Source organism: Mixophyes fleayi, chromosome 8 (genome assembly GCF_038048845.1).
Source record: "Mixophyes fleayi isolate aMixFle1 chromosome 8, aMixFle1.hap1, whole genome shotgun sequence".
Taxonomy (NCBI): domain Eukaryota; kingdom Metazoa; phylum Chordata; class Amphibia; order Anura; family Limnodynastidae; genus Mixophyes; species Mixophyes fleayi.
In genome coordinates this window covers 22459208-22478661 of record NC_134409.1, presented here as the reverse complement: position 1 = coordinate 22478661, position 19454 = coordinate 22459208, and the positions used below count along the sequence as shown (strand labels likewise).

At 41.9% G+C, this 19454-nt stretch overlaps 1 protein-coding gene across 6 annotated transcripts in view; it reads left to right on the top strand.

Annotated features, from left to right (window-relative positions):
• EPS15 (epidermal growth factor receptor pathway substrate 15) overlaps nucleotides 1-19144 on the top strand; it is a 70892-nt gene extending 51748 nt beyond the window's left edge. For 3 of the 6 annotated variants that reach the window (XM_075182064.1, XM_075182067.1, XM_075182066.1), the window contains 10 exons: nucleotides 478-684; nucleotides 812-901; nucleotides 1566-1680; nucleotides 2310-2345; nucleotides 3331-3578; nucleotides 8646-8715; nucleotides 11255-11334; nucleotides 12083-12242; nucleotides 13354-13505; nucleotides 16591-19144. In XM_075182064.1, coding sequence (XP_075038165.1) covers nucleotides 478-684; nucleotides 812-901; nucleotides 1566-1680; nucleotides 2310-2345; nucleotides 3331-3578; nucleotides 8646-8715; nucleotides 11255-11334; nucleotides 12083-12242; nucleotides 13354-13505; nucleotides 16591-16737 — 1305 coding nt within the window. In that variant the 3' untranslated portion in view covers nucleotides 16738-19144. Of the gene's footprint in view, nucleotides 1-477; nucleotides 685-811; nucleotides 902-1565; nucleotides 1681-2309; nucleotides 2346-3330; nucleotides 3579-8645; nucleotides 8716-11254; nucleotides 11335-12082; nucleotides 12243-13353; nucleotides 13506-14192; nucleotides 14300-16590 lie in introns of all 6 variants that reach the window. The other 3 variants (XM_075182065.1, XM_075182070.1, XM_075182068.1) reach the window with 2 other exon arrangements.
• The last annotated feature ends 310 nt before the right edge of the window (nucleotides 19145-19454 follow it).

The window sequence follows — 19454 nt, the reverse complement described above, 5'->3', positions numbered from 1 at the left end:
CGGTAGCCTATTTTTGCTAGGGTTGCCCTTTAAACAGGACGTTCCCCTTCAGACTTTAATGGGAGGGTAGGGTGATTAGGTTACACTATGATGGCAAATGATTGGAGACACCCAATCAGTTATGGCCCCTTTTGCGCTCTGTGCCCCTTTTTGTCTTAAAACATAGCCGAAATACAAATATAGTGAAAATTTAGTGAAAGTAATTGTGTTTATTATATCAATGTAGAACTAAACTACGAAGTTATAGCTGACCCCTGTGTTCTGGTTAAAGAGTCTGTTTGGAACTGTTAATCAGATCTCTAGTTTGCAGATCACAAGCTTATGAAATTCATTTTAACAATTCCCCAAGTTCAGAGGTCACCACCCATTTTAGCATTTTGTTATCATGTTTAATATCCCATGCCTCAGGTTTCATTCATTTTCTTCGTGCCTATAAATCAGTATTTATATTTTTATCTCTTGTTTTCACTTGTCTAGGCAAAGCTGGAAGAATTAAAGCCCGCTGAGAACCACATAAATGATCAGTTTCATATCGGCTGGCGTCGCCATTTAGATATTCCAATGGTCAATGGCACAGGCGATCACTCTAGTCTAAGTAATAGCAGCAGCGAGCCTGCAAATCTTCATGAAAACTCAGAGTATGAAAGCCCGGGCCAGCCGGAAAACCAGAGCCAAAGCTCCCCAGTGAGTATACAGCTGGTTGTACAGTGTTGCTACAAATACAATCCATGATTTTATATAGAGCTTAACACAATGTATATCCCTCAGGCCTATTAGCCTGAATTTCTCAGTCCCTTTATTAATTTTACAGGTAAGGAGCAGTCCAGAAATCAACCAGACCTCAGGAAGTGATGTGGAAGAGAAAGATGACAATCCTAAAGTGCCAGTGACTACTGACACGGTAAGTTTGTATCTCTGAATTTGCTTTACCTACGTCAAATTTGTAATAGAGTCCTAGTATGCCCTGTCCGTCCTTAGGTTGTAGCACGACAACTACCTGTAGTTACTTGCAGGGCCACTAGGTGGCTATGTATGCTTTTACTAGCTTTGTGATGAATTAATAGAGCAATGTTAGGTTCGTAAACTAAGTTTTTCTTCATGGATCTGACTCATGAAATTGTGAATTGTCCCAAATACATTAACAAGAAAAATGAAATTACAATTTCTTATCATTTTTTTTTTTAATGCAAATGATCTATAGATTATAACATTCTTGTTTGTTGCTTATTGGCTGAAATAACTATTCACTTATGCTATGAGCTCTCTGAAATCAATAGATTTGATGCACTTGTGCATCAACTCTGTATAATGTGTGGAGAGGCAGGTACTTGCATTAGTGTGCATCAGCAGTATTAACTTACAAGAGTGAATTCTCTCTAGAAATTTCTATTTTTTTTGGTTCATCTATTTTTTTAAATAAAAATGTGGGTGTATTTAGAATTCTGCTGATTATATCTGCTGAGTATCTTCCTTCCAACATCTGTCCGATTCTTAGAGAGTGTTACAGACCTCACAGCATGCGGAGTATCTATGCACAATTGTTGTCTACATGAAGCTGTTCTTAGTTACAGGAGGTCAAGTTCCAAGTGGGTAATTTTGACACACAGCCGAGTGCACCCCTGCCACAATCTGTACCGGAGCCTGGACTGGATTTCTTCCAAAGTGATCCTTTTGTTGGCAGTAAGTTTTCCTGATTGTATCTGGCGAGAAATGTAAGTTTGGGTTATGGAAAAAATATGTGGACTGGATCTACAAGGGGACTGACAGGAAGACGATATCTGTGTTTCGCTTTAGTCCAGTTCATACAACTGTTTGTTTCAGGCTTCCTTGCATATTATAATTATTTTTTGATAGAATGTTCAGTACAATAAATAGAAACCTTTTTATATTTGAATGCTGCAAAATTTATGATTAAAATCGTGGTAGATGCTTATGAACTGTGTAAAATGTCTTTACAGCTTGCTGGTTTAATTTGTCTGCCCATATGAGCGCTTATAAACTACTGTGACTCTCCCTCTGACACTGAGATCACTGGAGCCATATATAGTTACATCTCTGTATAAAAATTTGCCTGAAACATTCGCCGCTAAGCCAAGTTCTGTGTTCTAAGAACGTCTGTTACGTTAATGGTGAAAGTCTGTACTGTCATCCCAGTAGACTCTGAGAAAAGGGGTTAAGTGAGGGAGAGGCATGATATAAGATTAAAACTTTACATAGTTACATTAGAAAATAGACTTTACCCGTTGGATATGTTATACTAATCGGGCCTCCTTTTTATTTCTCATTCCATGAATCTCTTATCCCTACAGGTGATCCATTTAAAGATGATCCGTTTGGCAAAATAGGTGAGTTGTGAGTGTGATGTAAAGTTACAATTGTTAATGCAAATGTTTTGTTTTAGATCCATATATTTTCTGGGGCATTAGAAAGCAGGTTCTCTAGGAGCCAGTAACGTTATTGAGGCACCAGGCCTCTGGTTCCTAGTTAATTAAATTTCATGCTCGTGTATTTTGGTTCAGTCCTAAAAAGAACTACCTCCGCTGTTTGTAGGTGACAGGTGCACTTTTTATATGCATGCAAAGGAATATGAAAGTGTTTATATGTACAGTATAGTTATACTATTAGGCTTGTTTTCATAATGGTTACCATTGATGTCCGTGATGGAGTTTAAACAAACAAGAGGTGAATAGGCCAAGGCTCGGACAGCCTGTAGCCATTCAGAGTGTTAGACTGTTAATAGCAGCACATAGTATTTCTGGAAGTTATCTTTGTGATCCTTATGAAAGGCAGTGACCTGTATCCTTGATTGACTAGATAAGTGATTGCAGGGTTGGCTGTGACGCGGGGTAGCGTCATGATGTGGGTTAGGAGCAAGGAGGCAAACAGGGAGCTACAGACTTATATATAGGTTGTGGAAGATGCAGAGTACCCCAGGAGTGACTACTGGCCAGTGTAACTTAATTCTGTATACGAGGAGTTTAAGCACGGTCACTCTTACTGTTCCAAGTTCCATAGGTCATTTAACTTTTGTGTAAGCAAGTCTGAAGTGGAATGGATTAGGCCTACATGCTGCCCATCTGAGCATAGATTAGTGGTGTGGAGCTGCTGTAAGATTGTATTGTCAAACACTCCTCTCTATGAAACATACGTTCAATTTATTATATAAGTATAATATATATATATATATCTGATGCCTGAGATGGGTTCTCTTGTGTCCCAGAATCGCCTCATGAGTTGTATCCTGTAAATGCACACTTACATGCTATGTGTCACGCATATACATTCATCTATTTCTGAGCAGCAGCATCATTTCCTTTGCTTTATTTACAGATCCATTTGGAGGAGATCCTTTCAAAGATTCTGATCCCTTTGCTTCTGACGTATTTTTCAAGCAGTCTTCAGCCGATCCTTTCTCATCCTCCAAAGCAGATAACGTAGATCCTTTCCTGTCCTCTAAAGCGGATCCCTTCTCGTCCTCCGGCGCTGATCCCTTCTCATCCTCAAACGCAGATGATCCATTTACAACCTTAAAAGCGGATCCTTTTTCAGCCACAATGACAGAAAGCAGCATCTCCTCGGTATGTGTTTATAATAATAAGCAAAATATTTAATGAGCATAAGTTTCCTTTTGGTTATGATCCTTGACCACTGTGTAACCTTCACTCTTGGACGTTTCCATCCTATTTACTTGTACAACTCCTGTGTTTTTTTACATCCGCTGACTAATCCAAAATGCAGCTTACGAACGTTCAGGTTATAGTACTCTAAAAGGAGCACAATTACGGTTTTAATGGGAGTGAACCATCCACTACATAAAGAAATTGATTGCTGCATTTTACATAATCCTTTTTGGTGGCTTGTGGGTCTTCTTGTTGGATGTTCACTTTTGGATATCCCCCCTCATATCAGCCTGTGTCCCTTCGCTATCTGAAGCCATGAGCCGACTGCTGTGATACTGCAACTCAGGATAACAGTTTCTGTCCTGTCCTCCGTTATAGAACCTCTGGCTGTCTCTGTCCTGTCCTCCGTAATAGAACCTCTGGCTGTCTCTGTCCTGTCCTGTCCTCCGTAATAGAACCTCTGACTGTCTCTGTCCTGTCCTCCATAATAGAACCTCTGGCTGTCTCTGTCCTGTCCTCCGTAATAGAACCTCTGACTGTCTCTGTCCTGTCCTCCGTAATAGAACCTCTAGCTGTCTCTGTCCTGTCCTCCGTAATAGAACCTCTGGCTGTCTCTGTCCTGTCCTCCGTAATAGAACCTCTGGCTGTCTCTGTCCTGTCCTCCGTAATAGAACCTCTGGCTGTCTCTGTCCTGTCCTCCGTAATAGAACCTCTGGCTGTCTCTGTCCTGTCCTCCGTAATAGAACCTCTGGCTGTCTCTGTCCTGTCCTCCGTAATAGAACCTCTGGCTGTCTCTGTCCTGTCCTCCGTAATAGAACCTCTGGCTGTCTCTGTCCTGTCCTCCGTAATAGAACCTCTGGCTGTCTCTGTCCTGTCCTCCGTAATAGAACCTCTGGCTGTCTCTGTCCTGTCCTCCGTAATAGAACCTCTGGCTGTCTCTGTCCTGTCCTCCGTAATAGAACCTCTGGCTGTCTCTGTCCTGTCCTCCGTAATAGAACCTCTGGCTGTCTCTGTCCTGTCCTCCGTAATAGAACCTCTGGCTGTCTCTGTCCTGTCCTCCGTAATAGAACCTCTGGCTGTCTCTGTCCTATCCTCCGTAATAGAACCACTGGCTGCCTCTGCCCTGTCCTCAGGGCCGGATTAACCATAGGGCTAACTGGGCTACAGCCCAGGGGCCTATGGCATCCAGGGGGCCCTTGCAAGTGCTCAGCAGCAGTATCTATCGGTTGGGGGCGCCCCCGGCGCGATCAGTGCTGCTGAGCACTTTCACTGCGGTCATTCTCCGGCGCACTGTAGTCTCCTTACTGAGGAGATCTCGTGAGTCTCACTCTCACGAGTCCTCCTCAGTAAAGAGCGTACAGCGCGCCGGAGAAGGAGGTAAGTGCCGGGGGGGGGGGGGGGGGCAGGGTATTCAGCTCAGATCACGGGTGGGAGGGCCCTCACGGAGGAAAGGAGGCCCCCTTAGCCCAGGGGCCTCCATTCCCTTAATCCGGCACTGCCTGTCCTCTGTAATAGAACCTCTGGCTGTCTCTGTCCTGTCCTCCATAATAGAACCACTGGCTGTCTCTGTCCTGTCCTCCGTTATAGAACCTCTGACTGCCTCTGTCCTGACCTCCCTAATAGAACCTCTGACTGTCTCTGTCCTGTCCTCCGTAATAGAACTTCTGACTGTCTCTGTCCTGACTGTTTGCTGTGCTGCCCCCATTCTTTGGAACTCCCTACCCCGCCTCACTCTATTCTCCCCCAACCTTCAGTGCTTGAAATGCTCACTCAAAACTCACCTTTTCAAGCTCGCCTATCCTGCCACCCCCTGACCATTCTATTCATCACCTCCTTTTCCTTGCCTGCCATCTCCAGTTTCTCCCAGCTAGTCCTACTGTCTCTCATCACCCCTCCCTCTAGAATGTAAGCTCTCACGGACAGGGTCCTCTCTACCTATATTCCAAGTCTCTCCACTGTCTGACTCCCTTGTAGGTCCTGTCATGTATTTTGCTGCACTCCATGTGATTCCCCATAACATTACTCATACTCATCTGTGCTATTTAGTAAGTGTATTACCCCATCTATTTGTTACTTCTGTATCCAGCGCTACGGAACCTGTGGCACCTTATAAATAAATAATAATAACCACCTCTGACTGTCTCTTCTGTCCTCTTTTTTAATAGAAATGCTAAATCTGTACTTTCCTTGAGAAGAGGGGCTGTATTCATTCCATATGCTACATGGGTCACAATAAATGGGGTTGTCCATAAAGTGGATGAACCATTTATACAGCGTGTGGAGGATGGGATCAATCGTCTTGCATATTGTGTAGTTCACATGCAATGAGATATTTCCAGCCCCACTTAAAGACCCTTCCCCCAGTGTTTCTCAAACTGTGTAAAAGTCAATAATCAGCTTTTTTTTTCTACACTGTGAAGTCCAACCCCTCAAATCTGTGTTTTATAGCAAATAATGTCCCATACTAGTTTCTGATAAGCATAATAGTTGTCACTGAGTTCTCTGACCCATATAGAAGCACTAAACCTGCGACTTGAACCTTTTATATGGTCATAGAACACCTTGGTGACTTCTCATTTGCAGGAAGAGTTTCATAATATATATAAGCATTGTCCTTGTTTGAATAGTTAGTGATGTGGGATAATGGACATACTTCATACTCCTAATTCACAGGGGTGCATTCAGTTGGCCGCATCACTGTAAAAATTAACGCGGCCTGTGCGCTATTACCGATATAACGGTAATAGTGCGCATAATTACCATTGATACGTTAAGTTCAACATTGGCTTTTTGCTCGCAACTCCGTGAGTTGTTAAAATTACCGTATTAACGGTAATACACTTAGCACGGCGCTATTCTGGGAGGAATTGAATTCCCCCCACAGACTCCACTTCTTCCACTTAGTCCAAAGACAATCCTCAGCAGAGCGTATTATAGCAACACTGAGCCCAATATATTCAGTCTGTCTGTGCTAGACCATATTCCTGTCTCTGCTTGTACATGAGGCTCTGCTTAAATCAGTAATTTAAGGTTGGAATCAATACTATTGTATGCTGTTATATCGAGTTCTGAAGCCTAGAGATATTACAATGTTATCCTGTCTTTGTATCCATTCTTACCGTTTTGATGTTGTTGTGACCCCCCCCCCCTTGTTTTCTGCACCCCTACATTTTTCACTATATATAATTGATGATAAATCTGTAGTTTTCCTTGTGAGCTTTGCAGCAAATAGTCTTATCTGATTGTATCATGGTAGCTCAATATGTTCGGCTCTGAATTAGAAAAGGTAAAATATTTTATTTCTGCTAGTGCAGCCTGTAAAACATCTTGTTTACGAATTGTGTTTAGTTCTGCCATAAAAGTTGATGAAGCTGTTTATCCTTCTACAATCAACGGCCTCGGGCAGCCCACCAGAGATCAGTCAGGCGTAATATGAAAGAGACTGTATGTAGTTTGTACAGCAGTTCAGTGTCTTACCTATAAGATCACCATATTGAAGATACCAGATGAAACAAAGCTTTGGAGAAGACAGGGCCCCCAGAGCTCAGCCTGGTAATTGCCCTGATGGCTGCTTTGTTAGGAAACATGTGGTGCATATGTTGTGTGTCACAATAAGCAGGCCAGTGAATAATTACTGGCGTCAGAACGGCAGCCGAGCGCACAGCCCCTTCTGGGAAACCTATAGACCAAAGTTACTGTGGCGAATAAGAGCATCAACTATATAGAGGAAATTGCATAAACGCATCCGTAAGTTACGGTTATTGTTATATGGATAATTCAAAATGCTGCATTTTTTCTGGACGATGAAACGTGACATTTAGACATCTAGAACACGCACCGTGAATGGGGAAAACCTGCCTGCAGTACCACTAATGGCCACTATGTTGTTGCAGAGTCTTCCTATTCTTCAGTTTTCTTTTTGACACTGTAAGCCATGGGTAGTGGAGAAAGGATACAAACACCTGTGTAAATGAGGGGCACCAAGCATATTAAAAGCAAAAGACTTCCATATAGGTGCGACACGTCATTATAGTTACCATGGCTGCAAGAGGAAAGCTCAGTGACTTTGAAAGAGGGGTGGCTGTTGGGATGCGTTTGGCAGGAGTTTGTGTCCAAGACGGCAAAACTGGTAAATTTTCGCAAATCCGCAAAGGGCAACAATGGGCAGAAGTGCAAACTCCAAGATCATATCTGTGTGTTAATTTGTAGTGCAAGGTAAAACTGGTGCGTAACTGACTTTATATTTCAACCTGTGAAGCAAGCAGCCAGTTTGTGTCTGCTCCATAGGGTAGGATATCATAGTCTGGTAATGACCATTCATAGGATCAGTTGTGCATATAACAAGGAGAGTGGTCTACTAGGCAGTAGAGGATGGTGGTGTGGTCAGACAAATCCACCATGTTCTTGACAAACCTATAAGTGCACGTGCCAACATAAAGAACTCTAAAGTCATGAGCGCTTGTTTCCAACAGACGAGGATTCTGCAGGTTCCGTAACGTTCTGTAGTCCATTTTCCTGGCATGGTTTGGATGCAGTGATTTCCTTAGAAGGCAAGGTCAATGTTGATCGCTACTGAATTGTCCTGTGTAGCCATCGTCGTACCATGTTGCAGCATTTTCTGACTGGAGGGGTGTTTTCCTATCCCCATTTTTCCATATGTCATAACTTTTTCGCCCACCAGATTTGAACCCAATCCAGCATTTATGGGACGTTCTGGAGCAACACTTAAGACAGTGTTTTCCTCCCCCGTCTACCAGGCATTAATTGAATGAGTTTCCTGTGGAAGAATGAATGGTGCTGCAGCCTCCTGCATGATTCTAGACCTTGATAAACTCAATGCCATAGTGCATACAGTCCACACATGGTGTCCAGCACCCTATTGCATGCCTTTATATTGGTGTCAGCTGTGTTTTGTTTGTTTCTTTTATGTCCACTACCTGTAGTTTTATTGTATATGTGCAGTGATGTAGAATACCAGCATTAGCTGCTCTAAATAAAATATCCGTTTGTGTTTTTTTGTTCCAGGGTGAAGTTTTGAAAAACAATGATCCTTTCGCTCCTGGTGGAACCTTGGTCCCAGCAGCCAGTGAACCTGGTGAGTAATTTGTAAGGATTTTGATGGTTCATATATATTTTCTAACCGTTTTGTTTTATTGCCTAGTTGCTCCAAACCCCCCTGTTTTGCTTGCAGCTTTCAAATCAAAACAAATGTTTTAATTTTTTTCTATGTTTTACTCTGTGCTAAGGGGACAATATGAGGCAGGGCACTGGGGAAATGGCTAACTCACCCTTTCCCCTATAACCGTCTCCTGCTCGTCCTCCGTTTTATTTTCCCAGTGTATTGCATAGAGGGCCTTGGCCCTAGTTTCATAAATTTGTTGTCATTTCGTACTAATATCGTCTAGGATCAGCTCGGCTCACTTGCTCCATTGAAGATGGCAGCCTCAGGATAGCGGCACCTGCACCGAGCAAGCATGAGTAGACATTGCCAGAAACCTATTCAAGTTAGAACACTATCCCAGAATCCCAAGAACTATCCCCTAAACTATAAGAATAGAGCAAGCGGAGAAGAATAATAAAAGGAGCACTTTCCACTTGGTCCAAGAGTTGGTTTCCATTGGGAGGTGCTGTGTCCATTGAGCTGGTTAAATTACTGAAGTTAATGTACAAGTCCTTCCACAGGGTGTTGTAACAGGTTGTATTGCCTGCATTGAACCTGTGGCCCACAGAGCACACTTTCCAAGGTCATCTGTTTGATTCTAAAAGCCCAATAGTGAAGGTATTTTTACTCAAATCTTTTTCTGGTTCTTTCTTTCTCATACTGGACCTAAAAGCCCTCAAGAAGTTCCTTCCATGGATGTGATTTAAGATTGAATTGTTGGTGATCCAGGCCATAGTAGAATGGGAGTATATTTTGCAATAGTATTCTGTACTGTTCCACATAAGCCTGGGTACATAAGATGAGAATACTAGGGCTCACGGAAAAGGTTTATGAAAGTGTCCATGAAGTCAAGAGGGCATCCGCAGCTCCCAGACCCTGAGGGGTCACAGATTCTGGACAGAGCAGTTTACTCCAGTTCTCTATATTGCATGGGTGGGAATTTTATGAGTCAGACTGAGAAAGTTTCTAGATCCTGGCAAGTGTTCTACAAGATCCCTATAATTCTCTTCCTGAAGAGATATCTGGGATTCCACAGTAATAGACCTGCTTGTATCGCAACTAAATTATATGGCCCATGGCCATACCAGTTTGTATGTGCCGGACCATTCTTCCCATTTACTAGATGTTTACTCCGAGGCCTCTAATTTCTCAGACTATATAGACTCAGTGATTGAAAGCATGATGCTTGCACTGAAGCCTTTTACCTTCCTCGTATATTACAGGGTGTAGATGTTGTATTCCATCTGACATGAGGAGCAACGTTTTCCATCAGAGGTTTTTACAGCCATCTTTCTCTCCAAGGGATTCTGGAAAAAGAGCTAGCCCTGAGTCCTATCAAGTTGCAGTGGGCGATGCTTCCAGACATTATCATTTTTTTGCAAGAAGCAGGCCACGTTCTACTGCCCTCCTCCAGTTTCACATTGGGACCTTATCTATGTTCTGAAGACTCTACATGGTGCTTCTATTGAGCCCCTTAGTTCGGTTCACTTGGGCATCCTCACTCGTCTCTGCGAGGTGTGTTTCTGAGCTTGCAGTTCTCTTCCATAGATCTCTATACCTTGTCTTTCACAAAGACAAAGCTGTCCTTTGTACTATCCCGTCCGTCCAACCTAAGAGGGTCTCTGGTTTTCACAACAATCAGGAGTTGGTGGTGCCGTCCTTGTGTCTTCGTTCTTGGAATGCTAAAGATTCATCCCATCACTTCTTGAATGTGGTGTGTTGTCTGCCAGTATACCTGTCCAGGAATTAAGTGTTCGGCTGTCCTGTTTGATGGCCATAGGCAATCTGGCAGCTATTCATTGGGTCTTTTCATGAGACAAGGATACCGCTTCCCTCTGGGTTAACAGCAAGTTCAACCAGGATGGTTGGTCACTCCTGGGTGGTACCACCATAGGGCCTTAGTAGACCAGATCTGCCCCGTACTTTCCCAAGTTCTGGAAGATAAAAATTCCTGACTCCGCAGAGTAGGTTCTCCAGACAGCCGTACTTTCTTAGGATTTCCCCCACACACTTCCTGTTTAGTGTGGCATTAGGACATCTCCCTGCCACTGTCCCCAAAACATTTTTTTTATCTCTCCCCTTTTCTCTGAGTCATTAGGTTGACATATATGAATCCACTGTATTGGTTTCTGTCCCTCTCTGCTCCTTTTCTTCTTGTAATCTCCTTGTGGAAAACCAAGTAGGAGCAGGGGTACAAGACGGTCATATGGGAGAAGCTGAGTGTTTTTTTCCCCCCACAGTGCTCTGCCTACAAGGGTTGTCCCGCTACATGCTCTGAGAAAATGATTTAATGATGAGTACAAAGATTCCCTTGTTTATCTGAACAAATAGATTTACACTGCACTCCAAAAGTATCTGTAAATAAATACCTGACATCTGCTATAATCAGGAAATCCTAGTTTCATTTTTGTATTAAGTCAATTTTAATTGGTATGATTTCAGTATATCCAACACTCTCTCTCTTGTATTCTAGCGAAAGATGACCCTTTTGCTTCAGTCTTTGGTAACGAGTCCTTTGGTAGCGGATTTGCAGACTTCAGCACACTTTCCAAGGTAAGATTCTGATATGTGATTTATAAACTTTTATATCTGCATCTGATTTATCTTGTAATATCAATAAGGGTCAGTAAAGACATTAGTCTGCATTTTATTAAATGTTTTGTAACCCAGAGTATCATCCAAAGGGCGAGTTTCTAAATGTATTTCACAAATGCCGTGCTGTAGTTTTAAATTTAACAACATTCAGAAAATGGAAACTGCCTGATTGGTTTATTAATTCGAGTGTAAGTGCTTAAAGTTTTCCTGTCACACACAGTGTAGGCAGTCATTTTGGAGGCTGAACCAATCGTCTATCGCTTCACTAGGAAGTAGTGACATCACCGATACGTGAGACACAGAATGCCTCATGCCTCAGTCACAGCCCTAGTTCCAAACAAACTTATGCGATGGATATTGGATCTTCTGCACTGGAGGTGTTTCTTAGATTGGGTGAAATACGTGCTTTATATTGTATGATTGTGCTTCTTGAGGCTGGGTATCTGTGTGTCTGCCCCCTATCACCACTAGTGCATTGGCGGGATGCCACCCAGACCATGGCGGAGGCAGGAAGCACTGTGTAGTATGATTTTTACCACACAGAACAGTGTAGTGGGGTTGTATTTGAAATCCATGACATGATTTTTCCATATGCTGCCTCTTATCTCTATGCTATGTTGTTTTGCATTGAGCAGATGTCATGTAACTGTAAACAAATGAGACCATGGATTCATCCTGCTTTCCTGTGCTGCATCTCTCTTTCCAGAACAGCAGCACAAACTCACTGGATGGAACGTTGCCCTTTAGAGAAACGGAGACACTAAGCGGGAAGAGCGCGTTCGAAACTGAGCCCTCCCGGACTGAGAGCCCACCTGCACTGCCTCCGAAAATCGGGACTCCCACTCGACCCTGCCCACCCCCACCAGGTGCGTGACACGTAATCACAAATGTTTACCAGCTCTCTTGTAGGGTATATGTGCGCTGGCATTTACCCTGTGTGTTCCCTGTGTCGCATTGACCTGTGCTTGCAGTTTGAACCATAGCGCTAACACTTTATTCTAAACGACGGCCCAGGGTTGTTCCTTGACTTCTTGTAAAGCGTTTTGGAAAGTGTTGGTGTGTACAGGCCCTGCAGTTACTATAGAAACAGGCGCACAAGCTGCAGGCTAAACACCTTTATATACAGGGACTATCACAGTAATTCCACCCCCTTTCGGCAGTTTTCATATTTTATTCTCTTACATCGTGAAATAAAAATGCATTAATTCTTACCGCTCATCCACACAGATCTCATGCAGTTTTTCTTAAATGCTAATGAAAACAGTCAATAATTAATTACATAAGCATTCACCACTACAGGGTATACCGAACTGACTTAATGGGTGAACACTTATGTAGTATACAGTCTGGTTTTTTTTTAATTAGGAACATCAAAATATCTGTAAATACAGGTTTTATTCCATGATAATTGCTTGTCTGCAGATATTGTATTAAGTCTGTTTTTCAAAGGCAGGAGATATTTAGTATTTGCTGTATTTTGCGTACTTGTTCTGAATGTATGGGCCCATGCCCCATCACGTCACTCAATTTGAAACTTTTCCGTAATGAAGTGTCCCTATAATTGGAACCAGAAGTTGGGACTGGGATGTAAAATACACATATAAGCACCACAACTACTATTCCTGCTTAACGAGAGGTCTGATCAAATTTCACCGCCCACCTAACACAATAGACACAATAGATAGCCTGTAATATAAAAACTGCATTTTCTTGTAACTAAATGGATTTCGACATTTACCCAGAAGCATTCCTCCATAAGATAATGACACCTCTCTGAAGCCATCAGCTGGGTGCGAGATATTCCGTGTAAGAGAACACGGCTTTTACATGTTTGTCTCGGTAGCGTCTGGTATGTGTGCAGGTGTTGTTTCAGTTGCGTTGTTACCAGTATGTAGAGATCACGTGTTATGAATGATGACTCTCGGGTCTCAGAATATACATGGTAGGAATTTGCTGTCTTATTTCATTCCTATTTAGGCCAGAGGCCTTCCTCCAAGACAGAGGACTTGTACAAGCACGAAGACCCCTTCCAGCAGTTCAACCTCAGCTTCCCCAAACAGGCGGAACCTGACCCCTTCACAGGCTGCCAAGGATCAGGCGAGGCAGCGAGCGTCGGTAGCTTTAACACTGTAAGTACAATCTGAGCCCAGCGGCTGTCAGGACTGTAAACCCTCCCCCCCCCCCTATCCTGAAAGCGCTGTATATCCAGCGGATGGGGGCAGACATTGAGTGGCTCATCTGTATTATAAACTGTGTATGATTTTATTGTATCTTAAAACCACTTGTATCGTTCTTTTTTTGAGTTGAAGTAAAAAAAATGACAATTATGTTTTTTTGTTCATTCTTTGTTTCTATCTTTTTTTTTTTTCTTTTTTCCCTGAAACATCAGGTGTATAAACCTCTCAGGGGAGGCCAGAGTAACACAATGTAATATTTGGTTTTGTGTTGCATGGCCTGTAACAGACAACCTTTGTACAGCCATGAATACAGCGGTGTGCAACCTTTCTACTTTTATGGGACAGTTGCTGTGGTTTTTGTTATTTAAGGTAGAATACAGTGTTGGAAACACAGCAGCTGTGATAGGACCACTAAGGGACACATTAATTTCTGTTGTGTAGAGCTACATTCATAGCTGGGATGGATACTCTTACTCCTCATTAAGCTCCTCACTGACATTCCGTAAGTTATTCACTGTGATGCAGCTGTTTAATTCACAATCTGGTTTAGAACAGTCAAACCAAGATATACAAACAGTTGTGTAACCAGTTCTCTGGTACATGGGATCTGGCCGTTCTACCTCTCAATCTTCTATGTACCGTTGATGGTGCCCTTAGCATTGTGGGTGAATTGTACACAGCCCGCCTATCCAACACTCCCTCTCCCATTATCTTTACTTGACAGATGAGACACCAACATACTGAAGGTGAAATACAAATAATATTAACATAAAAACTGTGTTTATATTCTGTTTGGATGTGTTGTACTAGACCTGCTTAGTGGCCTATGTATTGGTTGCATGCTAAAGAATCTCACAATCTGTGCACGTGTTGTTTAAAGGGAAAATACACAAATTCTAAGTACAGTTCATTCTCCTGTTTGAGTGAAACACGTGCACGTAAGATTATTCTACTTTCTCTGCATGTTTTACGGTCACTGAAGGAGTGTGTCGCTGCTGCTTCTGGAAGATCAAAAGAAATATCCACATACTCCAGTTTGCCATTTGGCTTTGCCAAACAGTAGCTATTGAACTACACCCCTTTCACCCATGGAATTATATTGTGCTATTCAAGAATAGAGACCATAAAGGTTACTTTCCTGTCCTGTGTTACTGTCAGATCACTCTGTAGCCATTATCCTGGAAAATTACTTATTTTTAGCACAATGGGGGAGCTTCACTTAGCCGCCAGGTTCCTGAGAACAACGTGACTGCGCATTTTTACCAGTAGTACTATAAAAACATAAGCTCATTTTTGCTCGCACCTCTATGGGGTGTGAGTAAAAATCAGCGGGTATTTCAATAAGAAAACATGTGTAAAGTGTCTCTCGGCTATTCTGGAGACACTTTGCCCGTATTTTTCGCTAATTGAATTTCCCCCAATGAGTTGATATTCTAAACCGTACAAATGTGCAGTAACTAATAGCAACTGGTCATATATTTGTTTTTTATTAGTCCAATTTGCATCAGGCAGATCAGTTAGTGGATTGGTTGCTGTGAATTACTGCACCTATGCTGGCAAATGTCTAATAGTATTTTCTTAAAAATAGTAGTTAAATGATTTACTGTGTTCATTTGACCACTGGGTGGTGCTGTCCTGGTATACACACGTCCTGTTACCTCCGAAAGTGATCAGCACCTACCTCCTATCTGCTTGGGGAACACAGCAGGAATAGGGTATCGGCATAAATAATTGACGTTAGCTGTCTTCTACCCCTGATGAAATAACTGCAGACTTTAAAATATAATTAATCTTAAATGGCATATTAAACAATCTGTCAACATATTACAGTGGAGGCGGCCATTTTGTGTTCTGAGACAATATTTATGCATCCCATTTCTCTGTACTTGTAAATTTTACAAAGGCTTCTTGTAACATAGACGCCACCCACTTGCCTTTCAAGTAAGATTCCATTATCTTAGGCATTAGTGGGGAACTGGCGCAGTCCAGGACGGCAAACCGTACCCTATAGGTGCTCAAGAAGGGCACTTGCAGAAAAATGGCCAACACTGTAATTATAATAATAACAAACACATTCTAAAGGTAAAAGCACCCTTAAATAACAGCATGAAATCCACACGTGTATTTGGGTAAATATTACCTAAGCTCAATATTTTGGTATGTTGAAGAACCTCGCTAAAGAGACATTTAAACTAATAATCAAGTTGCCTTATATTAAAGGACTAACAATAGCACTATTACTTTGTGTAAAAAATGTGTGTATAAAGAAAGTACACCCTCTTTCATGTCACCCTCGTTTTCACACGTGGCTTTGTCATATTGGCTTATTTCTGTTTAATGAGTAATGACAATGTAAAATATGTTGTTTTTATTTGTCATATGGGATTAGATCGATCAAACTTTAGGCCTTGACCAGACGACTTTTAGTTATGTCCTGTTACGTAAAAACACAGATTTGAAAGAGGGCGTCTTTCTTTTTCCCATGACTAAGGGTGACATCAAGCAAAAACACACACACAAAAATTGCAAGGATTGGAGCACTATTCTTCTACAATGTCATGAGCCATAGGGGGCGCCCTTGTATTCTGTGGATGGGGGACATTACCATCCTGGAAGTAGCTTCCACTCCAGTCAGGAAAGTAATGGTGTAGCAAAGGATGAAGATAAACACTCCGTACCATTAAATAGCAGTTAGGCTTGGCCTAGCCTTCTAAGATAGTGATGGCACCCGAACCGTGCCAAGAAAATTCACCCCAAAACATTACTTTAAACACCAGAACCCTTCCTTGTTGGAAAGAAGCACCGGGGCCTTTAGAATCTGATGCAGTTACAAAGTATATGTATCTGTTGTTGTTCCTAGTTCATGTCAATAAATTTTCTACAATCCTTTATTTAATGCACTTTGCTGTATATCATGTACCCCAAATGTTGGTTTGTATCCACTTTGTCTCCTCTGTGGATGATTTCCTCCATTCTTTACCGTTTCTTTCTGCTAAGAACTTGCTCAGCCAGTGAATGTCTCTCTTGAAATCTGCAGTACCAGTCTGAGGATGATATGATCGAATGGGCGAAGAGGGAGAGCGAGCGGGAGGAGGAGGAGAGGCTTCAGAGGCTAAAGCAGCAGGAACAGGAGGACCTGGAGCTTGCAATAGCCCTCAGCAAGTCCGAGATCTCAGAAGAGTGAAACGTCCCCGGCCTCAGGGCTTATAATAACAAAACTGTGTAATTCCTAGAAATATTTAAATAGTGTGCAACCTCTACCTATGAAGTATTTTAAACATCTCTTCGACCCTTGCTTGGCTAGGGGCATCTCTAGCAGTGAACAGGTAACGTTAGCTGTTTGTGTTTTGAACATGACTGAGGAGTGATACTTTGTATTTCTGTACACTGTTGGGCCACCTACACCTCACTAATGAAATAATGCAATTGCACAGAGTTACATACAGCTGTGGCTGTGCTTTTGCAGGAGATGAATTGACCCAGGAACTGATGTCTGCACCTACAATGTGCTTCCCCACTTGATAAGCTGCTTGGTTTGGTAATGATAACATTGCATCCTGACCCTTGTCCTCCATATCAAAACTAATTGTGTTGAAGGGTAATATCTAGAGATTACTACTTAACATACACCTACTAAATGTGTTCATCACTCTGTCCCAGGTCTTTACACCGTGCTCAGCAACATAATGCAGTATTTTTCTCCTGAGCGCAGTGTGATTTGCTACAGGGATAGATTACAGAAAGGCCAGCTGAACGTGGTGAGATTTAAATGTAATTTGCACATGAGGAATCCCAAACTTTTACCCAGTGCCTGATCATTTTTCGAAGTACAGACTGAAAACAAATCCTACACCAATACAATTCTGTTTTATGGTGCCGGATGTTCTAGCGCTAGAACCAGCCTGATTGGGGGTGGGGGACTTAATTCTTTATTTGTAAGCGCCCTTAATTTATGTGCAGTGAAACTCATCCGTTATCTGGAAACAGGTGCCTTCATTTCCCAAATAACTTTTCAATTTTTTAGTTGTGAGCGTGTGGTGTTTACTGTGGTGTGTTAGGGGTCAGATTTGCCTTCATCTCGCCAGTGCCAAATTCCACCCCCAGCATTTATTGGAAGATGATATTCTAGACACTGTAAAATGAAGAATAATTTCTGAAATGCCATCAAACATGTTCCTCCTGTGTTGTTCCACACTGTGTATGTGTTGCAGTAAGATTTAGAATCTTGTTACTATGACTATTATTTTCCGTTAAACTGTTGAATGATGGAGGTGAACTGGCGTAATCTCCTAAGGTATAGATTTTAATTCTAATTTTAGAAGTTTGTGGTATTTGTCAAGGGTAACGATCAAAAAATAAGACCATGTGCACAATTTTAAAGCAATTTCACAACTGGAGTAGTTTAAATTTCCCTTTCAAAAGTAAGTTTGCTCTGTTTATGAAGTTGGCATCTACCAGTCACGTTTAGCCTCCTGTCCTGTCTCATGAGCCCAGTTGTTTGGCCCTAACCGTTGCCTGACGGGCACACGTGCAGTAACTTAGCTGGTTTCAAGGCTCTTGGCAAGTGACTATTGTTCTTAGCCAATCTCCAAAATGCCGTTTCCAGTTTAAGGTGCACAAATGGCTTTGTGGTTTCAGCGACAGGAATTCAGATGGACTGAACTGCTCTGTCTTTTTTAAAATGTTTCCTGTATCCAGGATCTAGCCATGTAGTCAAGACATCGAAAAAGATCTGGCAAGTTTGGACTCATAAATCCTGTTGGTATTTCTGCCCCTAGCATGTGAATGTTTTATAAGAACCCACTGCCAACTGTAGAGGGGAAAGCCAGCTGATTCAGTAACCCTTTTATACCACCTAATGTTTGTTTGGCAACAATGGTTCATCCATCACCCCTCTGACGTCCACTTTCCTTCGGAAAACCAACGTTTCGGAATATGCAGTCTTTCAGGAGATGCTTACGCGTCGCACATATTAATGAACTTGTGTGTCTTGGAATGTAGCGTGATAAAGAGTATTTCTACGTGGTATATGGGCTGAAGTACATGGTACACGTTCCCTGAATTGTAAGACTTGTATTGCACAAGATGGCATATGAACAAAAAGATGTTACTGTTCGGCAGCCATATTTTGTATTCTCTATTAATGATTGGGTGTCTGTGTCATTATACGATGAAGCATGTTCCCGTTCATGTGTGGATGAGAATCGGTGACCTCCCAGCCCTCTTAAACATACGTTGCTATTTTAAGTGTACACTAATGTTTTACAGAAATATAGAATCTGTTTGTTACAATGAATACTCTGTGGACCAATATTATTATTATTATTGTTATTAAATATGTATATATATATAAAATTCATTTATTATATGTTTGTTCTACTGACGTGCAGCTGTTCTGTGCTGGGAATTTATCCATAACCACTATAAAAAGCAAGGTATCCCATCCCCTGTGTCTAGCTCTAGGGGTGGGTACGAGCTTCTCTTAATGACTCCTTGGTTGTATATGCCTTTGTTTTTCTATATTTTATTGCAGCTAGATGTTGTAATTATGGACATAAAATGTACTTTAATAAAGTGTAAATTGATTGAGATCGTTTGGCTTGCTAAGCTTTGGAACATGTCATTTCCATTATAATCTTTCTCACAATGACCAAAGAGGGCCACTTACTACAGGTATGTCCACCTTCAAACGACTTTTATTTTATTGGGTTGTCTGTACCTTCCTGCATCTTTTGCTTAATACAGTACTTTATCTTTCTGACATCTTACTGTAGTCCGCCCTGTATATCTATCACCAGAAAGAGTTTGTTATTGCTGTCTCCAGGTATATAGGACACCAGTTCACACAATTATAGCCACACACTTAAAGAGCAACAAAAATAAAGAACATGGTCCAGAGAA